Source organism: Chrysochloris asiatica, unplaced genomic scaffold, assembly GCF_000296735.1.
Source record: "Chrysochloris asiatica unplaced genomic scaffold, ChrAsi1.0 scaffold00027, whole genome shotgun sequence".
NCBI classification, from domain to species: Eukaryota; Metazoa; Chordata; class Mammalia; order Afrosoricida; family Chrysochloridae; genus Chrysochloris; species Chrysochloris asiatica.
This window is the reverse complement of record NW_006408545.1, coordinates 24,924,783-24,944,283: the sequence shown is the minus strand read 5'-3', so window position 1 is coordinate 24,944,283 and position 19,501 is coordinate 24,924,783. Positions and strand designations below refer to the sequence as shown.

At 36.5% G+C, this 19,501-nt stretch overlaps 1 protein-coding gene across 1 annotated transcript in view; it reads right to left on the bottom strand.

Annotated features, from left to right (window-relative positions):
• The window catches only part of HACE1 (HECT domain and ankyrin repeat containing E3 ubiquitin protein ligase 1), a 146,316-nt gene that overhangs the window by 23,852 nt on the left and 102,963 nt on the right, over positions 1 to 19,501 (bottom strand). Inside the window, exons 18-19 of the mRNA XM_006839970.1 lie at positions 11,839 to 11,988; positions 11,030 to 11,226 (exon numbers count right to left, since the gene is read on the bottom strand). Coding sequence (XP_006840033.1) covers positions 11,030 to 11,226; positions 11,839 to 11,988 — 347 coding nt within the window. The remainder of the gene's footprint in view (positions 1 to 11,029; positions 11,227 to 11,838; positions 11,989 to 19,501) is intronic.

The window sequence follows — 19,501 nt, the reverse complement described above, 5'->3', positions numbered from 1 at the left end:
CGCTATGGGTCGGAACCGACTCGATGGCACTTAACAACAACAACAACAACTGCATCTGGCAAAACTGCTGCACAAGACCTTTTTAAAGTGTTGAAAGTAAGTCTGTCAATTTGAGGACTGAGGTGTGCCTAACTCATGCCATGGTATTTGCAATAATCTCATATGCATGCAAAAGTTGGGACAGTGAATATGGAAGACTATAGAAAAACTGACACATTTGAGCTATGGTGTTGGAGGAGAATATTAAAAGCACCATGGACTACCAAAAGAACAAACCAATCAGTGTTGGAAGAAACAGCAGCCAGAATACTCTCTGGAAGCCCATATTTTGGACATACTGCCAGGAGGAGTGTTGGAAAAACAGGAAAACCCCCAATGAAATGGCTTGGCACAGTGGAAGCAATGATGGGCTCAAATGCAGCAACAATTATGAGGCTGGTGCAGTACTAGGCAGTGTTTCATTCTGCTATTCAAAGGGTCGCTATGAGTCAGTACCAACTCGATGGCACCTAACAACAACCACCAAGTTCTTTAGTCTAAAATTGATGACATCAGCAATTAAGATGCACTCATAATTACTGGTGACTAGAATGCAAAAGTTATTAATGAAGACGGGAACAGTAGTTGGAAAATATGGACTTGGTAATAGAAATGATGCTGGTGGTAGCATGGTAAGAATTTTACAAGACCAATGAGTTATTCATTGCAAATATTCTGATGTAATTTTCAACAACATAAAAAGCAACTATACATGTAGACCTTACCAGATGGAAAACACAGAAATCAACTTGTCTATATCTATGGGAAGAGAAGCTGGAGAAGCTCAACATCATCAGACAAAACAAGGAATTGCTCTACAGGGTTTCTAAGACGGTAAATCTTTACAGGAGCAGAGAGTCTTATCTCTCTCTCCAGGACTGGCTGGTGAGTTTGATCCACTGACCTTGTGGTTAGCAGTTCAATGTTTAACTCACTATACCAAAATGGCCCCTGGATACTGGCTATTATCACTAGACTGACGGTAATGAAGTTGATGTAGATGAGAACTGACAGCAACACCAGTCATTCAAGGGCCCAGTCTACAAAAATGGCAATCACCCTTGGGTCCTTGCTCTTTCTCAGCTTCCCAAACAATTAATTGCCAAGTTCTATAACTATATCCTCAAAAGAACTAAATTAACCCATTTTCTCCGTTCTCACTGCCAAAGCCTTTTTTAATGCCTCATTTAATGCCTCATGCATGCTTCCACAGAACAGTATCATAGCCTTCTGTCAGTATTCTCCATTTCAACTCATTCTTCACATGCCAAACTAAGTCTGCTTTAAAACAAATCCAAGTATGTCACTCCCACCTTTAGCATCTAAAATTATCCTTTAAGAATCGCTTTCAAATTTCTAATTGTGGATGGGAAGTCTTTCAGAATTTGGCATCGTTCTACCTCTGCTACCGCATCTTTTTTCCATTCTTCTACTTCTCAATCTAAGCCAAGATCCACAACGCTGATCTACTTGTGTTTTACCAAATTATGTCATGCTCTGTGTCATCTGTGTCAAAACATTTCCTTCTCCCTTTCTCTACCCTGCCTGACAACCTGACATTTCTCTCTAGTTCAACTTCCACAGCCCCATCTGCATTCTCTGATATCCGGCCCCAGAGCCCACATTTTTATTCCCTCCCAGTCTGGATGAATTTTATTATTAGCATTGTAAAATAGCTATTAATATTTAAAACACACTAAGTTTTCAACAGGAGTCCTGGTGTGGCACTGTGGGTTAATGCGCAAGACTGCAAAACCGTTTGAACTGCAAGGTCGGCGGTTCAAGCTCACCAGCTGCTCCTAGGAAACCCTATACAGGGTCGCTATGGATCAGACCCAACTCGACGGCACTTAACAACAACTACAACAAATTTTCAATAAACAATGTTATCAGCATGGACAACAGAAGAAGAGTGGCTACTCTCAGCTTTCTCTTCAGTTCTAAGAGAGAACACTGAAGATCGAAACCTAAAAGGGCACCAACTTAAGATTTTACGGTTCTATGATTTCAGCTTTGAAATCAAGAATTAAATTGTGAAAGTATAACTTTTTTTTAAAGGATTAAGACACCAAAGTGAAAAAAATGAATGGAAAGCCAGCATTTTCAAAAGTGAAAATGAGCTTTTTTCTAGATTTTAAAACAAATCATTGACAGATATAAAATTAAATTAAATTTAAAAGATTAATATGTTTCAAATGTGGAACCTTTTTCATATATATTGCTAACATACATATGTTGTGCATATATATAAATGTGGAACAAAATATATATTCTTTTGTCTACATTACTTGTATTTATTTAATGCACTACTTTCGTGTGTGTGTGTGTGTGTGTGTGTGTGTGTGTGTGAAAACCTTTTATTGACATTTTATAATAGTGGACTCATACAAATATTCGTCCTTTGGTTATGGATTTATTAAAATTACTCAGCATAATCTCTATGTTTATCTTTGTTATGGGGTGTCTTAGAGTGTCATTGTTATTTTTTGCATATGTCCACTGTAGATCTTTTTCAGATTATATGACTCTGGAATCCTTGCCAAAATGTTCTTCTCTGCTTGGATTTTCCCACATCGTTATATTGTCATTTGGTTCATGTAAATTGCATCTTATTTGATGACCCAGCTTTTCTTTACACCCTAGCCTGTGATTTCCATTTGAGTTACTGGATATTTAAATGCCCAGTCTAAGTAAATGAACCCTTTGGAAAGGAGCCCATGCTCTGTCCTACCCAAGTGCTTGTTGTTAGGTGAATGCACTACTTTTTAAACCAAAAGTATTTTCATCTATTTTGCTTGATTCTGATTACCGAAGTATTTAAGGAAAATATATATATGACTCTCCCAAGTGGAGATCAGCTTCCATCGACCCTCTATTATTAACAAGCTTGGCAAATCACTTTAAGTATGCTTACAAACTATAAAGTTCAACTCTATATTTATAATTTATAACTTTATAATTATAAAGGTAAGAAGAAATCTAACTTTAACAGAAAATCTCATGGACAAAAATGTGTAAAAAAAATAATCAATGTTCATAATGTACAGGGTTGAAATTTTCTATTAAAATTCTATAAATTGAATACTTGAACAATTTTAAGATAAGTTTTCAATTTAAGATACAGGCATGTTTCTAAACATTTTTTTAATCTGTGAATAAATCAGATGACTTATTTATTTATTTTTACAATTTTTATTGTGAATTGAGTGAAAGTTGACAGGGCAGATTACCAGTTTTACATTCAATAAACCATAATATTTACTTCATTGCTATGATTACAATCCCCTCCAAGTACCACCAATCAACAGTACTTATTTCTACTCCCTTATTTTTTTTTTTGTACATATACATACAAAACAGAAAATAAATATTCATTTAAATGTTCAAAGGGCACACTCTGCAAGCCAGGCTCATGCCCACAGGCACACAGCCTGAATCCAGGGGCCATTGCCTGGACACTGTCTATGCCATTGCCTCTGACACTGTCTCTGCTGTTGCTGCTTTTCTGGTTAAGATCCCACGTGCCACTCATACTCTCCCCTCTCGCTGGCTCTAGGGTTCTCGGTTCCTGAAATGGAAAATTAACTACTGCCCCTTAAATTTACATGTTTTTGATTTGCAGTTGTGGCAATCACAATTAGTCTTGATAACAATTACACATAACTGAATTGTAAAATCCTACCCTTTCTTCCACCACGCTCTTTCACCAGACCTATCTGAAAAAACAGGAAAACTATTTAATGGGGAGTCTACCTTATCCACCTCATTCTAAAACTAAGCACACTGATGAGAGCTTGTAAGCCAGCCACTTTGTGCCTTTATAGCCCCCCATTTTTGATAGCCGGTGTCTAAGTTGCCCTTTCCTATCAACCCAATGTACTGTGAAGGCAAGTTTGATCCCTTGGTATGAAGAGTCCTTTCTTTCCCTTGGAATTTTGAGCAACTACATCCATAAGCAAAGGTCCAGTTAATCAAATTGCAGCAGTTTATGCTTACTCCCTATATCAAACTTCTTTATTTTCAGCTGGTAAAGTTCTAGTGAGCTAGCCATCCAAGCTATGTCAAAAGGGTGCTATCTGCCAGTCTGGGAGTTCTTGGGCGCCTTCCCCCACTTTCAGAAGCTGGGTGCTTCACTCTCGACTCTAGCCTCCAGTGGCTAAGCTAGTGTCCATGGGCTCTAGAGTTCACATGTCTCCCCAAACTTCAGACCAGTCAGTCCTTCTTCTCTCTCTCATCTCAAGGTCAATGGTGTCTACAGAACATGGCCAAATTCAGCGCATGACTTCATTGTTGCATTTCCCCCACTTCTACTCACAGTATACTGGGCAGTCACCAGCAAGCATACAAGACTGCTCATGTGTTCCCTCTGAGTTTCAGTCTTAGAAATGGGATTACCCTGATGGGCATTCTTCTCTTGCTTTGATGGCTTCAAGGCAATAAGCTTGCTTGATCTTCTAGCAGCCAAACAGTATGCTTTTTTTTTCGGCTGGTCTTTCAAGAAATATCTTCTGGCCCTCTAGCCTTTCTGGATTGGTCTGCATGTCTTTTCAAGTGGAATGTCCCACGTCAGAAAATTCTGAGTGGGAGGCTCAGGATTCCACCTAAAGGACCATACTCAACAAAGGCTTACAAGAAGCCTATTTCCCTGGAGAAGTTCTAATTTCCCTTTTAACTAATCCAAACAGTTATAGGCTGAAAATGGACTTACAAGCTTTCCGGAATCACATTTTCCAATATTCCCTTCTAACCCACTTAAATATCTACTTTACAATAGAAGGCAGGGGAAACCAATATCCACAAGGCAGTAAAGCGCCTTAACATTATTTCCCCTCCTTTACCCACCCCAACTGTCTGGATCCCTGTATCACAGAGCCCTGTTATTCAAAGATTGTATGTATACCACTATTTACCTCTATCCCATTTAGCCCATGAATAACTCCCTATGTCTACCCCTATCTTCCTTGTTCATCTCCCCATACTCCCCCTCCTTGTATATTGCCCTCCCAGTCACACAAGCTATTATGTGTCTACTCCTTACACTGTGAATTACTGGCCCCATCCCTCCCAACCCCTGGTAATCGTCAAATTTTTTTTTTTTTTTAGATCGGAAATCTTTTCTTAAGCTTTTACAATAATGATTTTACGTAATATTTGTCCTTTTGTGACTAATTTCACTTAGCATAATGTCCTCAAGGTTCATTCATATTACGATGTGTTTTGCAGGTTCATCATTATTCTTCAAGGTAGCAAAGTATTGCAATTTGTCTATGTAACAAAGTTTGGTTATCCATTCTTCCACTTATGGGTACTTAAGCTATCTCCACCTTTTTGCTATCATGAATAGTGCTGCAGTGAACACTGGTGTGCATAGATCTACTTGTGTTCTGGCTCATACTTCTTGTGGCTATATACCAATTAGAGAAATAGCTGAATCATAAGGTATTTTCTATTTTCAACCTTCTATGTAAGAGCCACACCATTTTCCAGAGTAGTCGAACCATTTTATAGACCTACCAGCGATGTAGGAGGGTCTCAGATTCTCCAAACCCTTCCCAGCATCTGTAGTCCTCTGTTTCTTTTGAACTTTGCTGTTAATACTGGTGTGAGATGATATCTTGACTGGACACGCCACTTAACAACAACAATAGCTAATGATCGTGAACATTTCTTCATGTTTGTTGGTTGTCTGAATGTCTTCCTTGGTGAAGTGTCTGTTTACGTCCTGTGCCCATTTTTTAATTGAGTTGTCTTTTTCTTCTAAAGGCATTGTTGTTGTTGTTGTTATTAAGTGCAATCGAGTCAGTTCCAACCCATAGCGACCCTGTATAGGGTTTTGGAGGAGCAGCTGGTGAGCTTGAACTGCCGACCTTGCAGTTCTAATGGCTTTGCAGTCTGGCGCATTAACCCACAGCGCCACACCAGGACTCCAGAGGTGTTGTACTTTACTATAAATTTTAGAGATTAGTACCTTGTCTGATATGTCATTGCAAAATATGTTTCTCAGTGTGTGGGCTCCATTTTTACTCTTTTGCTGAAATCTTTTCATACACTTAAGTTTCTCATTTTTATTATGTCCCAGTCTTCTATTTTTGCATTCTATTGTTTGTGCATTTTTTGCAGTGTTTGATAGTCTATGTATGCCTTGTATAGAGCCCTTAAGTTTGTCTCTGTTTTTTCATCAATGGTCTTTATAAATTCTGTGATTTACTTTTAGGTCTTTAATCCATATGGTGAGAGATATAATTCTTGTTTTATTCTTTTGTAAATCAATTTCCAATTTTGTCAGCATCATTTATTGAAGAGACTTTATCTACCCCCACTTAATGTATTTGGGCACTTTGTAAAAGATCTGTTGACTGTATGTAGATTGATTTACTTTTGGATTCTCAATTATGTACCATTGATCTATGTTTCTTTCACTGTGCCAATACCAGGCTGTTTTGACCACTGTGGCCATATAGTAAATTCTGAAATCAGGGAGTGAGAATCCTACAACTTTGTTCTTCTTCTTAAGCAGTGCTTTCCTTATCCACAGCCTCTTTCCCTTCCATATAAAGTTCATGATCATTTTATCCATCTCTTTAAAGAATGTTATTGGAATCTGGATTGGGATTGTTGGAATCTGGATTGGGATTGTGTTAAATCTGTAGATTACTTTGGGCAGTAACTGATATTTTCACAATATTAAGTCTTCCTATCCATGAACATGGTATATTCTTCCATTTTTTAAAATCTCTTTTGGTTTCTTGTAGTAGTGTTTTGTAGCTTTCTTTGTATAAGTCTTTTGTTTCTCTGTTAGATTTATTCCTAAATATTCTATACTTTGAGTGGCTATTGTAAATGGTACTGTTTTCTTAATTTCCTTTTCAGAGTTGTCTTTATCAGTATGTTGCTGTTGTTAAGTACCATGGAGTCAATTCCGACTCATAGTGACCCTGAACAGGGTTTCTGAGGCTGTAAATCTTTACGGGAACAGAAAGCCTCATCTTTCTCCCACAGAACGGCTGGTCGTTTCGAACTGCCAACCTTGAGGTTAGCAGCCTGACTTGTAACCACTACGCTATCAGAGCTCCTTTATTTATTGTTAGTATAGAGGAAGTCAACTAATGTTTGTATGTTGATCTTGTTCCCTACCACTTTGCTGAATCTTCCAATGAATTTCATTTTTTTTGGCTGGGTCTTTGAGATTTTCTATATATAGGATATCATCTGCAAATAGAGTTTTATCTCTTCCTTGCCCATTTGAATGCCTTTAATTTCCCTTTCTAGGCTTATAACTCTGGCTAAGACTTCCAAAGAAATATTGAATAGGAGTGGTGATAAAGGGCAACGTTGTTTGGCTCCTTTTCGTGAATAGAATGCTTTTAGTTTCTCTCCATTGAGAGTAATGTTGGCTATTCATTTTGGATTTGTTGTTGCTAAGTGCCATTGAGTCGGTTCCAACTCATAACAACCCTGAAAAAGGTTTCCAAGGAGCTGTTGGTAAGTTTGAACCACTGACCTTGAAACTGAGTACTGTATATATACTTGCAATTATGTTAAGGAATTTCCATTCAATTCCTACCTGGTTGAGTGTTTTTTATCAGATATGGATGTTGGATTTTGTCAAATGTCTTTTCTGCATTAATCAATATGATCACGTGGTTATTTTCATTTTTTAAATGTATATGGTAGATTCCATCATTTTTCTAATAATGAACCATCCTTGCATCCCTTGTATGAATCCCACTTGGTCATGATATACATTTTCTTGATATGCTGTTGGATTCTATTGGCTAGGATTTTGTTGAAAATGTTTGTATCTCTGTTCAAACATAGATGTTTGTCAATATTAAATATCCTAATTAGCAATATTAGTCTATAAATTTTGTTTTTTAGTGATGTCCTTCTGTGGTTTTAGATGAGGATTATATTTGCCTCATAAAATGTATTATTAGTAAGTTTTCCATCCTTTTCTATATTCTGGAATAGTTTGAAAAGAATTGGTGACAGCTCTTCTCTGAATGTTTGGTAAAATTCACCATTAGATCCATCTGGGCATGGATTTTTTTGGTTGGCAGTTTTTTGATACTTGATCAATTTCTTCTTTCTGTTCAAGTTTTTCATCATACTGTGATAGTTTAGGTAGGTCATGTTTTTCTAAAAATGTATCAATTTCCTTTAAATTTTCAAATTTGTTGGAGTACCACTCTTCACCATACTCTGTTATTATCCTTTTTATTTCCATTGGTTCTATTGTGATGTCACCTATATGGTTTCTTATGCATGTTTCTTGTGTCTTCTCCCTTTTTTCTTTTGTTAGATTTGTCGTGGTGTCGATTTTATTAATCCTTTCAAAAAAACAGCTTCTTGTCTTGCTGGTTCTTTCTGTAGTTTTTCTGTTTCCTATCTCATTTACTTCTGTTCTAATCTTCACTATTTCTTTTCTGGTGACTATAAGTTTACTTCACTGATCTTTTTCTAATTGTTGCAGATGTTGTGTCAATGTGTTGATCTTGATTCTTTCTTTTTTGATGTGTACATTTATTGCTATAAATTGCTCTCAGCACTGCTTTTGTAACAGATCATTTATTTAATACACATAAAATACTTCAACATCAACAATTTGATAAACAAGTATACTAGACTCTTTTCAGTAATATAAAATTAAGAGCCTCAATTTATTGTGAAACGTATTTATGAAAGCTGACTAGAGTTAACACATATTAGTGAGTTATGTTGTTCTATCTCCATTATCAAAATTAATCATTTTTTAAAGAAATCAAGTTAACTTTTTAAAACACATCAAGCAATTAGTTCATTTAAATTAAGATATATTGAACTTAAAAAACAAATGCTTTAATATGGTAACTGTATCCCAGCATCAGAATAGACTTATAAATGAGGCATATACACTCAATGTGAGTATTTTTTCATTATTATGTATTCAATATCTTCCTTCTTCCTAGAAAAATATTAATGCAAAAGACCTAATAAAATGTTTTAAATCTACACAAAAGCTATGTCATAATGGAGCAGACCTGGTATGATATGCAATTACAAAAATACCTTTGTTGTTGTTATGTGTTGTCAACCCTGTACAGGGTTTCTGAAGAGCGACTGGTAAGCTTGAACCTCTGATCAAATTGACTGCAGTTTAAATTGACTTTGCAGGCCAAAGCATTAACTCACAGTGCCACACCAGGATTCCAAATATAGCTTGCAAGCAATATTATTGTTAACAGGTCTTTATACTTTTTCATATAAAATGACGGGATTTCAAAAAATTCATGGAAAAATGAAATCAAAAGATAATAGAATTTTTACACAAACTTTTCGGAGCCCCCTCTAATATAGCTAAATGAAAGAGCAAACTCATTGGCAGATACAGTAAACTCACAGATAAGAAGCATGTAATGTTCTCTGGTGAAAAGCAATTATTTGCTTAATAGAGCCTATGATTTCATTACCCTTAAATGAAGGTAGATCTCCAGTGTGAAATAAAATAATAAATGCACTACAAGGTGAACAATCTAACAATTGGAGGATTTTCAAAGGATTTTAATTCACTGAAAAGCTCATACAGTTTTAAAATTAATCTAAGCATTTATACTATTTTAGAAGTCTCTTGATGACACAAATGGGTAAGTGCTTGCCAATTAGCCAACAGATTAGAAGTCTGAATCTACCCAGGGAGGTAGACAGGCCTGGTGATTTGCTCCTGAGAGGTCACAGCCTTGCAAACTGTATGGAGCAGTTGTACTCTGCACACATGAGGGCAACAAGAGTCACAACTGACTTAATAGCAACTGACAACACATGCTGTTTTAATCTTACAGCTACACATGACTCATTATCTTAAATATTAATGAAGTGCTTTCTTGACATGATCCATTTTACATACATTAAGATGGAGTCCTGGTGTGGAACTATAGGAGAAGCACTTGACTGCAAGGTCGGTTTGAACTACAAGGTTGGCGGCTCAAACTCACCAAATGCACCTCAGAAGCCCTATCCAGGGTCACTATGGGTTGGAATCTACTCAACAGCATTTAACAACAACATCAGTGCCACACGAGGACTCCAATTATACATGGAAGTATTATTATTCCAATTTTACCAAACAGAAAACTAAGGCTCAAAAATTTTTAAATATGCCCAAGTTTTTTGGTCTTAAAAAAAAAAAATTGTTTCAATCTTGATTTTACTAAATCGATCATCTACAAAACATTGGTTTTTATATAGTTAGTTTATTTTGAAGCTGTCCTGGAATTATAATTCAACTATGAAAAAGGAAAAAGTTTTAACTTTGTTACATCAAAAGCTACTACTGGTAATCATACCTTGAATTTAAACCCAAAACTTCTTACTCCTAGATGATGTACTGTGTTATCAAAATATACAGAAATCAACTCAAGGACAACTACCACCTCACCATCATAGATTTATGTCACACTATGGTTTTCAACAGAGGAATTTGAAACATATGCCATGACTGAAAAATAATATGTACAAGCTGAGATGATATAATAATATATTAAAAACAGTAGTGCTAAAGTTTGAAAAACAAATAATCAAATTTAGAGGTCTGCCAGATTTACTGGATCCCAAAAGCATGCAAAAGTTTGAACATTAGACTTCTTCTTTTCTCTGATGAAATTCTTAATATCATATTTTTAAAACAAGACATACTGCTAATATGATCTTTATTTTAGGCTTATATTTCTTATCAAATCTTTCATAACGCAAATGTCCAGTTTATACAATGATGACAGCAACTAAATTGTGCCTTAAACTGCTTCAGAGACTGTGCCCCTTCCCTCCCAGGATCATTAACACAGTATTAAAATGATCCTAACTCAAAGGGTGAGAAATTAACCATATAAGGTGGTTTTATTAATTCAAGTATTCTTATCTGTCTTGAAACTGTAATAACAGGAGACTTAAAGCAGTAAGAAACTATCATGGTCACATTACAAACAATAGCAAACATAAAAATGAAAAGACTCACTTTGTTATCCTGCGTCACAAGCATACTTCCACCCCCAGGTTTCAAAGGCACCTCTTCCATTGCGCCAAACACATCAGTCTCAACAGAAAAAGTGAGTTCTAGGCCCAGATCACTAATATCATTATCTAAAATCCATTGCAAATTTTTGGCATATTCTGGATCAATGGATGCCACATCTTGGTAATTTACAGGAATACCTAAAAATAAAAAAGGCAAATATAAAATAGTTACATTACAGTCTTTGCCTTTCCTTATCTTTTTAATGGTAAAACACTGCCCTCTACAGATACTCTGTAAAACTACAAAATAAAATGCAATTCACAGGAAGATTTAAATAAATGGATGACAAGTCCTGTCTTTGTAAATGTGTTCAATTAAGCTTGTTTCTTCCAATAATACGTTTCTATGAAAATGTCATTTTTAAAACTCAAAAACACCAATTCTCTGAAGTATGTTCTTAAGTGCCATCAAGTTGGTTCCAACTCATAGAGACCTGGCATAGCATTTCCAAGAAGCAGCTGATAGGTTTGAACTACCAACCTTGTGGTCTGCAGTCCAGTGACTAACCTACAGTAATTATCCAGCACCCCAGGCATAACATACATACACTTAAAATAGGGGGAGAAGAACTTGCAGCTAAAAAGATACGAAAGTAGGTCTTATTGCTCTTCTTCAGGCCCCCAAATTCTTTATGCACACAGATGTTTTCCAATCAAAATTAAAGTATCATTCAAAACAGTATCATTTATATATTTATTTCTAAAAAACACTTTAAATGAATGTTGATAAGAACAATAATAGAAATTTACCAAGAATGTGTTTGTAGAATGATCTTGTGAAGTAAATATTGACCAGTTGCCTATGGTTCAAGGCTAACCCCAAAATCTGTCCAGCAAACCGGAAATAATTCAAGTGGTCTGGATTTACGTAAGAGTTGCTGTTGGGCTGAAAAGTTGTTCCTGTTTTAAAATATATATATACAAAATAACTTAAGCATCTACATGCAGAAGAAAAGGGTAATTTTAATGTACAAAAATTAATTCACATACAACTCTAGCAAATGCAAGATTGCAGTAGGTATACATTTTCACAAGAATGCTCTTTCTGTAATGTATGAACAGGTTAGTGTAACTGGAAGTACAGAGGTAAGCCTTAATTCTTCACATGTACTTATCTGGGTAAGTCTTTGTGCAGACAGAAAATGTTTAGAATACTTCTGACTAAAAGTAGTTGGAAGATGGGTCAGAGAGACTCTGGAAATAAATAATATACAAAAAAATCATTCACACACATGCACACTCATTTTCCTAGGCCATGAGGCAAAACTATGAGGCTGTGAAGCAGGACAGACACTGCTCATTCATTTTTACATTCCCAATACAGGAGGGATTCACTAGTTCTGATTCTTAAGGAATAGAGCACTATAAGAAAAAAACTGATATTTTAAAATACACAACTGCTCTTAAGTATTAGGCTTAGTCAATAAACTTAATGTCTGTTAATTAACAGAAAGTCACTTAAGTCCACAAAAGTCAACCAACTGCATCTCAGGGTAAAAAAAAAAAAAAAAATCAAGTTTAAACAGATACTACACCAAGGTAAAGGAGTCCTGGTGTGGCGCTGTAGGTTAATGCCCTAGACTGCAAAGTTTATTTGAACTGCAAAGTTAGCAGTCCAAGCTCACCAGCCACTCCTTGGAAACCCTATACAGGGTCGCTAAGGGTCAGAACTCACTCGATGGCACTTAACAACAACAATAACTTAGGTAATAGTAAAGACGACAAGGGTAACAGCATACTGCAAAAATCTAGTGAAATGGAAAAACCTAATAACAAGTATCACTTCCCAATTTGTATGTGATAAATACTGTGATTACAAATCCACTCAATCATTCAACAAGTATTTATTACATTCATGCAATGTACTACATTTGAGGCACCTAGCTAAGAAAAAAAAAACACAACGGCAGCTTTATTAAAGAAAGATAAAATAAGAGAAAGCATTAGAAAGTGAACTCTGTAGTCAGTGTACCTACTTAGATAAAAATCCACTTTATACTTCATTAATCTTTAATTTAGAGTCTTAATGTGGCACTACTAGATAAGCACTGGAGAGCAACGTTGGTTTGAACTGCGAGATAGGTGGTTCAAACTGAGCAGCCACTCCTCAGAAACCCTATACAGAGTCACTGTAAGTGGAAACTGATTTGAAGGCACTTAACAACAGTAAATCTTTCATTGATCATGCTGACAATGAACTAAACTGCCATGACCATCTTACTCAGATATAAGGTAAAAATTTGGAAGCTTATGGTTGAACAATTTAAAACGGGCTACACAAAACTCGTCACTCACTGCTACGTGCCTTTTTACAATCACTCCCAGTCGTGACGTAAGGCAAGACTGATACTGGAAATCAAAGCAAAGTTTTGTTGGTGGTGGTGGTAACTGCCACTGGGTCGGTTCCAAAAAGTGGCTGACAGGTTTGAACCACCAACCTTGAGGTTTAAACTGACCTTGTGGTCCAGTGCTTTATCCTACAGCACTACACCAGAACTACAAAGTTTTATTAGATGAAGAAAAGTACTCAGTATGATACAACTATTCGTCAATTCCCTCCTGGAGCAAAGAAAAATGAAGAAAATCAAAGATTCCAGGAAATAATTAGTCCACAGGACTAATGGATTACATGAGCTACAGTCTCCACTAGCCTGAGAACAGAAGAACTAGATGGTGCCCGGCTAACACTACAGACGACTCTGATCAGGATCTCAACAAAAAGTCCAGGAAAGAGCGGAAGAAAATTTTTGAAAAAATTCGAAACCAGAAGAAAGACCAATGTTACTGGGCTGGTAGAAACTGATGGTGGTGGTGTTATTAAGTGCTGTAGAGTTGTTTCTGACTCAGAGTGACCTAGAATTAAACACCGTCTGGTCCTGGGCCAACCTAACAATTGTTGTTATGCTTGTGCCAATTGTTGCGGTCACTGTGCCCATCCACGTCGTTAGGATTTTTCCTCTTTTTCACTGACCCTCCACTTTACCTAGCATAATGTCCTTCTCCAGTGTCTGGTCCCTCCTGATAATATGTCTGAAGTATGAGAGATGAAACCTTGAACTCCTGGCTTCTAAGAATATATATATTCTAACTATAACTTCTTCCAATATAGATTTGGTTGCTCTTTTGGCAGTTACAATACTTTTAATATTAATTCCAACACCATAACTCAAAAGCATCAATTCTTCTATGGTCTTCCTTATTCACTGTCCAACTTCAGCATGCATATGAAGCTACTAAAAATACCATGGCTTGCATCAGGCACACCTTAGTCCTTAAACTGACATCTTTGCTCTTCAACATTTAAAAAGGTATTGTGCAGCAGATTTACCGAATCTAATATGTTGTTTGATTTCTCAACTGCTGCTTCCATGAGTGTTAATAGTGGGTCCAAGCAAAAGGAAGTCTCTGATAACTTCAATCTTTTCTCCATTTATCATGATGTTATTTTCTGGTCCAGTGGTGAGGAATTCTGTTTTCTTTACACTGAAGTGCAACCCATTCTGAAGGCTGTTGTCTTGACCTTTATCAGGAAATATTTTAAGACCTCCTTGCTTTCAGCAAGCAATGTTGTATCATCTGCATGCTGCAGGTTGTTAACGATCTTCCTCCAATCCTAATTCCACGTTATTCTTCATATAATGCAGCTTCTTAGATTACTGGCTCAGCATGCAGATTGACTAAGTATGGAAAAAGAAGACAGCCCTGGTGCACTCCTTTCATGATTTTAAGCCATTCCTCGTTCTACTGTAACAGCTGTACCCTTCCTTGTTTTGTTGTAACAGCTGCCTCTTGGTCTGTGAACAGGATTCTCATGAGCATAATTAAGTGTTCCAGAATACCCATTCTCCACAATGTTGTCCACAGCTTGTCAAGATCCACATAGTGGGAAGACTGTGCATAGTAAGTAAAGCACAGGTAAATATGTTTCTGCTATTCCCAGCTTTCAGCCAAGATCTATCAGACTTCAGCATTGGTATCCTTTGATCCAGGTCCTCATCTGAACCCAGACTGCAACTATGGTAATTCTCTGTCAATGTACTATTGCAGTCATTTGTGAATTATCTCCAGCAAAATTTTATGTGCATGTGATATTAATACTATATATTGATTTCTGCATTTTGTTGATTTGTCTCTTTGGAATGGACACAAAGATCTTTTCCAATCAGATGGCCAGGTAGCTGTCTTCTAAATTTTCTGGCATAGATGAGTGAGCACCTCCACTGCTGCATCAGTTTGTTGGGGGATTTCAATTTGTATTCCATCAATTCCTTCAGTGAACCTTGAACTTCTTCCTTCATCACCAGTGACTCTTGATCATATGCTACCTCTTGAAACGGTTGAACATACTCCATTTCTTTTTGGTACAGTGACTCTGTATATACCTTCCACCATCTTTTGATGCTTTCCACAACATTCCATATTTTGCCCAAAGAATTCTTCAATATTGCAAGCTGAGGCTTGGTTTTTTTTTTTTCAGTTCTTTCACTTTGAGAAATGCTGAGCCAGTAATTCCCTGTTGGTTTTCTAACTTCAAGTCTTTGTACATTTCATGAACATTTGACTGTGTCTTCTCGAGCATCTCTTTGAAATTTTCTGCTCACCTCTTTTACGTCCTCATTTAATTCATTTGTTTTAGCCTCTCTATGCTAGAGAGCAAGTTTCAATCTCTTCTGACATCCATTTTGGTCTTTTCCTTTCTTGTCTCCTTTTGCTTCTTTCTGTATGATATTCTTGATGTCCTCCCACAACTCTTCTGATCTTCAGTCATTAGTGTCTAATGTACAAAAAAAATGTCTAAATTCAGATGGGATATGTTCAAGGTCATTTTGGCTCTTGTGGATTTGATTTAATTATCTTCAGCTTCAGCCTGAACTTGCACATGAGTAATAGATGGTCTGCTGTTTCATAGCTTGTCCCTGTCCTTCTTTTGGCTGATGAAGAAGAACTTTTACACAATCTCTTACAAAAGGAGAGTCTATTTGATTCCATGAATATAGTCTTCTATGTTGTTTAAGAAAGGCATCTACAATGAATAAGTCATTGGTCCTGAAAAATTCCATCATGCATTGTTTCTATCACCCAGGCTGTATTTTCCCACTATTGATCCTTCCTCTTTCTTTCCACCCTTTCCATTCCAATCACCAGTAATTATCAATACATCCTGATTGCATGTTAAATCAATTTCAGAATGAAGAAGTTAGAATTCTTCAAGTTCATCATTATTGGCTTTGGTGGTGGAGAGCATAAATATGAACAATAGTGGTATTAATTGGTCTTCCTTGTAGACAAATGGTTATTATCCTATCATAGACAGCAGTATACTTCAAGACAGATCTTAAAACTTTCTTTTTGATGATGAATGCAATGCCATTCCTCTTCAATTTGCCATTCCTGGCATAGTAAACCATGTGACTGTCAAATTCAAAATGGCCAATACCAATCCATGTCAGCTTACTAATGCCTAGGATATTAATCTTTACACATTCTGTTCGATTTTTGACAACTTTCAATTTTTCTAGATTCATACTTCGTACATTCCATGTTCCGATTATTAATGGATGTTTATAGATGTGTCTCTTCATTTTGAGTTATGCCCCATAAACAAATGAAGATCCTGAAAGTTTTAATCCATTTGCATCATCATAGTCAACTCTATCTTGAGGGGGCAGCTCTTTTCCAGTCATATTTTGAGTGCCTTACATACAACCCAAGGGGCTGACTATCCTCTGACACTGTATTTGACAATATTCTGGTGCTATCTGGTGCAATATTCCACTGCTCTTCATGAGGCTTTCAGTGGCTAAACACTCAGAACTAGTCTGTCTCTTTCTTCTCCTAGTCTTAGTCTAGAAGAACAGTTGAATCCTGCCCACCATGGGAGACCCTGGTGATATTTAAAATAATGGTGGCATAGCTTCCAGAATCACAGCAACATGCAAACCACCACAGTACAACAAGCCAACAGAACCCCTGAAACTAGGACCCTTAAACACCCTTCAAGCCTGGAAGTGAACCCACTCTCAGAGATCACCTTTCAACCAAACAAAAAACCAATAAAATGAACAACAATACCCATGAAGAACATGCTCCTTAGAACATCAAGCCCCAAAGGGTAGCATTTTCCCAAAAGTAAAGTTCAAAAGGCCGGAGGAATAGAAAAGATGAGCAAATGGAAACAGGGAACCCATGGAGGAAGTGGAAGAGTGCTACTACATTGAGGAGTTTACAACGAACAACATGAAACAATATCTGCATATATTGTTGAATGGCAAATTAATGTGCTCTGCAACCTTTCACTCAAACACCAATGTTTAAAAAAAAAAAGCACCTAAAAACTTTAAAGATAACCATAGTTGTATTTTTTTAAATGTAGTATCCTGAGACTATCTACAAATCTATTTTGACTTGCTAAAATAGTGAATCCTTAGAGTAAATGAAAAACTAGCTTAGATTTTTGATGACTCTATATCTCTTCTGTAGGTTTTTGCAGAACTCTTTAACTAACTTCTAGGATATATGGTTTATTAAAAGGAATAGATAAGGAAAAAATACGGTAGAAAAAAATCTTAAGGAAAAAAATAATAGTCTTTAAACTAGTTAAAATAGGATTATTGTTAAGTACCATCAAGTTAGTTCCAACCCGTAACGATCCTGTATAGGGTTTCCAAGGAGCGGCTGGTGAATTTGAACCGCTAAACTTGTAGTACAAACTGACCTTGAGGTCAAGTGCTTATCCTATGGTGCCACATAGATTATGCTAATTTTAAGTTCAAAATAAATGTGGTTGTGATATTCTCAGATATTTTCATGACCGCAGAAAACTCCTACTATATAAGAAAATATTATTTTCACCATAGAATAATAATAATAGTGTTGCTGTTAAGTGTCATCAAGCAGGTTCCAACTCACAGCGACTCTGCATAGGGTTTCCAAGGAACAGCTGGTGGGTTTGAACTGCCAACCTTAGGGTTAGCAGTCTTGTGCTTAACCTATAGTGTTATACCAGGACTCCATAATAGCATGTAACATTTACTTCATGTTTTTATTAGCTGTTTCATGGAAGAAAGATGAGGCTTTCTGCTTCTGTAAAGATTTACAGCCTCAGAAACCCTATACAGGGTCGCTATGAGTTGGAACCGACTCCACAGCACATAACAACAACAGACTGATCTGCAGAGTCCTGGTGTGGTGCTGTGGATTAATGCGCCAGACTGCAAAGCCATTTGAACTGCAAGGTCAGTAGTTCAAGCTCACCAGCTGCTCCTTGAAAACCCTATACAGGGTGGCTATGGGTCGGAATCGACTCGATGGCACTAGACAACAACATACTAATTTGCATACTGGATTTTCACTATGCCATCAAAAATGGGTTTGTCCTATTTTCAAGTGAGGAAATTTAAGGTTCAAAAGGTCAATACTGTTGGTCCCATTATCATACCCAAAGTGCCAGGGCTAGCTTAAACTATAAAAGGTAAACTCTTAACGACTATAATAAACTATTTATCTATATTAGGGATCTCAGCTTGACAAAAAAACAAGTTTTTAAATATTATTATAGATCTTAGATCTATCAAAAAGTTTTGTACAGGAATTTTTCTACATAAATATTAATTGTGTTCATGTCTAATAAGCATAAGAATATGAAATTATTTTATTTAGATTCCAATTTATTAAGAACTATAGATCCAAAAATTAAGATTTCCATAAATCTTATAATCTTTATAATTTAAGTGTGATAATATATGCTCTGCTATAAACTGGTAGTGTGAAGAACTACTTCTACTAATGATGCCACACCAAATCTTTTTTCAAATATAAAACTAAATAGTTGGACTCAGAATAAAAAAATATTTTTTTGAAACAAGATAGAAGTATAAAATATAATGTCCTGGTTGGTGCTATAGGATAAGCACTAGACTGCTAACGTCAAGGTCAGCACTTCAAACCCACCAGCCACTCTCATAAACCCTATGTAGGGTGATTATGAGTAGGAATCGACGGCACACCACAACAAACAATAACAATGTGATACCTACCTTCCAAAATGAGGCCTAAATAAATAAACGTGGTGCCTCATAGAACTCGTCAGAAAATGACAGACATCAAATTCACTTCAAGGTAAACAATCAAAGGTTAGATCACGCCATCTTGAGTACCCGGGCATCACTGTAGTTCCCCTTCTTGCCTTTCCTAGACTCATCCTTCTTTCTTATTAACTGGAGGGTTTACTGTTGCTACTAGATTTGCTAGATTTGTTGGGAGTGCTGGTGTGGCACTTTAGGCTATTCCCTGGGCCTCAAGGTTGGTTTGAACTACAAGGTAAGTGGTTCAAACCCACCAGCTGCTCCTCAGAAATCCTACATAGGATCAGTATGAGTCAGAACCGACTCGACAACACTAAAACAACGAGAAG